The sequence below is a fragment of the Pteropus medius genome, unplaced genomic scaffold (genome assembly GCF_902729225.1).
Source record: "Pteropus medius unplaced genomic scaffold, Ma_sr-lr_union100, whole genome shotgun sequence".
NCBI classification, from domain to species: domain Eukaryota; kingdom Metazoa; phylum Chordata; class Mammalia; order Chiroptera; family Pteropodidae; genus Pteropus; species Pteropus medius.
Window position 1 is genome coordinate 2,627,647 of NW_024340851.1, and position 4,742 is coordinate 2,632,388.

At 32.5% G+C, this 4,742-nt stretch overlaps 1 protein-coding gene across 1 annotated transcript in view; it reads right to left on the reverse strand.

Annotated features, from left to right (window-relative positions):
- BRWD3 (bromodomain and WD repeat domain containing 3) overlaps window positions 1-1,310 on the reverse strand; it is a gene marked incomplete at its 3' end in the record, with an annotated part of 77,475 nt that extends 76,165 nt beyond the window's left edge. The window contains exon 1 of the mRNA XM_039849599.1: window positions 1,277-1,310. Coding sequence (XP_039705533.1) covers window positions 1,277-1,295 — 19 coding nt within the window. The remainder of the gene's footprint in view (window positions 1-1,276) is intronic.
- Window positions 1,311-4,742: the final 3,432 nt, after the last annotated feature.

Genomic DNA, 4,742 nt, shown 5'->3' on the forward strand with positions numbered 1-4,742 from the left:
GATTGCTTGACTCCATTATATCTAGATCTCTGTTCTATTCTCTTATTTCTTATTTCTGATTTTTTATTTCTCTCCCTAGTCATAATGCTTCTATTCATTTAGATCCCAGGCAACTTTGCTTGCTGTTTGCTCTGTGTTTCTGTCACAACTTTGATTTGGTCACAAGAGGAGTGAACAAGCCCTCTATCATCTACGCCTTTTCCCTCTCCTTTCAGTTACATTTTTATACACTAATAGTGAAACACTAAAAGCAAAACTATCCCATTCGTAATAGCATCAAATACAATAAAATACCTACACATTTAACCAAGGAAGTGAAAGATCTGTACAATGAAAACTGCAAGACTTAGTTGAAAGAAATCAAAGATACAAATAGAAAGACATCCTATGTTCATGGATCAAAAAATTAATATTGTTAAAATGCCCATACTATCTATTAAAATTTCAATGTCATAATTCACAGATATATAGAAAACAATCCTAAAATATGTATGGAACAGAAAAGATCCCAAATAGCCAAAGCAATCCTGTGGGAAAAAAAAGCCAGAAGTATCATACTTCCTGATTTTAAAGTATACTATAAAGTTACAGTAATAAAAATAGTATGTTAGTGGTAGAAAATGAGACACACAGACCAATGGAACAAAATAGAGAGTGAAACTCCACATTTACAATCAGCTAATATTCGACATGGAAGCCAAAGACAAGCAATAAAAAAAGGATAGTTTCTTTAACAAACGATGCTGGGAAAACTGGATAAACATAATCTGCAGTGAAATTGGACCCCTATCTCACACCATTCACAAAAATTAACTCAAAATAGATCAAAGACTTAAACATAAGACCTGATACCATAACACTCCTAGAAGAAAATGTAGGGAAGAAGCTCCTCAACACTGGTCTTGGCAATGATTTTCTTCAAATGACACCAAAAGCACAAACAACGAAAGCACAGATAAACAAGTGAAAATACATCAAACTTAAAAGCTTCTCCACAGTAAAGGAAACAATCAACAAAATGCAAAGCAACCTACAGAATGGGAGAAAATTTTTGCAAACCGATAATTGAGCAAAGGATTAATATACAAAACATATAATGAACTCATAAAACACAATAACAGAAAAACAATCTGATTTAATACATGGGCAGAGGAACTAAATCAATGCTTTTCCAAAGAAAACATCCAAATGACTATCAGGTACATGAAAAGATGCTCAACATCACTAATAATCAGGGAAATACAAATCAAAACCACAATTAGATATCACCTCACACCTGTTAGAATAGCTGTCATCAAGAAGACAAGCAATGACAAGTGTTGGCAAGGATGTGGAGAAAAGGGAATTCCTTGTCCACTGTTGGCGGGAATGTTAGTTGGTTCAGACACTGGAAAACAACATGGGGGTTCCTCAAAACATTAAAAATAGAACTACCATATGATCCAGCAATTCCACTTTGGGTATATATCCAAAGGAAATGAAAACAGGATATTAAAGAGATATATGCACTCTCATATTTACCTAAATACTATTCTCAACAGTCATGATATAGAAACAACTTAAGTGTCCATCAATCAATAAATGGATAAAGAAGATGTGGTATGTATATACAATAGAATATTATTTAGGCATGAGAAAGAAGGGCATTCTGTCATTTGTGACATAGTGGATGGGCCTTAACCATATTAGGCTAAGTGAGTTAAATCAGACAGAGAAAGATAAGTAGAGAAGGTCCTTGAATAACATCATTTTGTTCAAATTTATCTTATCAAAATGTTGATGAGATGCCATGAGAACTTAACTCTTGTTTATATCTACTAGCTTATGGTAAAATTGATTTCATTATGTCATTTTGCTTAAATTCACAGAACCGACTGATGATCTTAAGTGAGGACTTACTGTACTGTATGATATCACTTATATGTGAAATCTTAAAGAGCCAAACATATAAAATCAGAGAGTAAGATGGTGGTTACTAGGGGTTGGGGGGAAGTGGAGGGATAGGAAAAATGTTGTTTAAAGGTACAAACTTACAATGAGTAGTAAATAAGTCCTAGGGATTTAATGCACAGTATAGTGAATACAGGCAACAATGTCTTATAATCATCAAATTTGCTGAGACTAGAACTTAATTATCCCAACCACTAAAAACAAATAATTCTGCAACATGATACAGGTGTTAATTATTGCTACAATGGCAATCATATTTTTTTTATTTTTAATTAAATTTATTGGGGTGACATCAATTAATAAAATTATATAGGTTTCAAGTGTACAATTCAATAATACGTCATATTTTCATTGTGTGTTCACCACTCAAAGTTAAATTTCCTTCCATCACTATATATTTGACTGGCAATCATATTGCAATCTATAAATGTATCAAATCAATATGTCATACACTTAAATTTACATAATGTTATATGTTAAATGTTTCAATTTTTTAATAGTGCATTAAGAGGCTTTTTCGTAGAAAGCATAGGTTCAAATAAACACTTTATTCAACCACATGAATAGACATTTGTCCACAAGTACAATTATAAATTTAATATTTCTATTCATTTTCTTTGTCTTTATTATGAAGTATTCATTGCAATTTACATTTAAAATGTAACTGACCTTTGTGCTCTTTAATTCTAAACATAGGAAATACAGGAGACAGGAAAAACAGCTGCCTTTGGCAATAAGAAAATGCAAACCTGACATCTGCGACAACATGGATGAACCTGGTGGACATTATGCTAAGTGAAATAATCTAGAAAAAGGAAGACAAATGTCACATGATCTCGCTTATATATAGAATCTTTTAAAAAAGTTGAATTCATAGTAACATTAAGTAGAATGGTAGTTACCAGAGGCTGGGGCAGGGCAGGAGATACTAATCAAAGGGTACAAACATTCGGTTATAAGATTAACAAAACTCTGGAGACCTAATATATAGCATATTGACTATAGTTAATAATAATGTATTGTATACTTGAAATTTGCTAAGAGAGTAGATCTCAAGTGTTCTCACCTTTAAAAGAGCATGAACATGTTAATTTTTTTTAATTGTGATATTCATTTCACAATGTAGACATATATCAAAAACATCACATTGTACAACTTAAATATACACAATTTTTGTCAAAAATGAATAAATAAAAAGAAAAAATGCAAACCAACACTAATGAAGATTCTGAGCTGATCAACATTTCTGAGACCCCCAAAAAGTAGTCTATAAGCACCCACGTTTTGCCTTTCACAATTTTACCTAGTGTCTGCTACAAAATGGGGCTAGAATTTGAAAGAACTACTATAAAGATTAATTTTTAGTCCAATCACTCATTTTACATATAAAAAACTATGATCGAGGCTGTGAAGCAAGATTTCCAGAGTCATACAAGGTGATAATCGACAGAGTGCTTGAACTTGAGTCCAATGTTTTTTTTCTTATACCACGGTTGCCTCTCAGTTGGTGTTTTATGTTTAAATACATCAACCATGTTTACCTCCTATCAAATAACACATATTGATGGGTCTAAAGCAGTGAACTCTCCCCCTTGTTTTTGTGAGTGGGGTTAGTGGAGACAAAAGACATAATACATAGTAACCCTGTGGGAAAATCAAAGAGCCAGGCGAGTAGCTGAATAGGTACTGGCAGAGTTGGTTTTGGTTTTACCAGTCCCCCCTATTTGGGCAAAGTAACATAGTAAAAAGGCAGCATAGTATTGAGAGAGAAAACAAATAGCTTAGTTCTTTCTTTTCTATAAAATACATAAAAAAGGTATAATGCTTGAGAATTAAGTGAGGTGAATTTTATAGATAATCTAGCACAGTAGGCTTACTTCCTGTGAAGTTTAGTTCTTATTCCTTTTCCCTTTCCTTTCCTCGCTGGGATCTCAGTGCTCTCACATTCTAAAATGGGTGGGGTGGGGGGAAGGAGAAAAAGTCTGGTATTAGATTAACAACTCAAAGGGCTAGTAATCTCTATGCTAAAGAAAACGATAAAACATATACAAAAATATTACATACTTTGCTGACAAGAATTGACAAAAAATTCCCTTGTTATATAATTAAAAACATTTATTTAACACTGTTATGTGTCAGGCACTGTGCTAAGCACTTTATATGTTTAACTTATTTAACCCTATGAGGTGAATACTATTAATACCCCCTTTTTTAAAGATGTGGAAACTGTGGCATAGAGGGGGATTAAATAATTTATCCAAAACGCCAAGTTATAAAGTGGCAGAGCCAGCATTCAAACCTAGGCAATCTGGCTTCAGAGGCTAATCTCTTAACTAAGATTTTATAACAGCATTTCTGAAAATGCGAGAAAAAGAAAATAAAATTATAATTTGCCTCAATAGGTAAACTATGCTCTAATGGCTACAAATTTTACCCAAACCTTCAATTCTAGCCCAAATCAACCCAGAACAAAGTTAAATCTGCCAAATCATCCAATTCCAAAACTATAATATAAAAAAAGCAGGATGGAATATGTTTAAAAAGAGATTGTAAACTCCTAGAAATAATAGGTGAGCTCAGTAAGGTTGCAGGAAATAAAATCAACACACAAATCAATTACATTTCTATGCACTAACAACAAACATTCAAAAACCAATAATAAAAACACAATACTATTTATAATCATCTGTAAAAACTAAGCTTGGATATATTCTTAACATGTACAATATCTGTGGAGTGTAATTATAAAAATGTTGATGAAAGAAATCAAAGATGCTGATGAAAGAAATCAA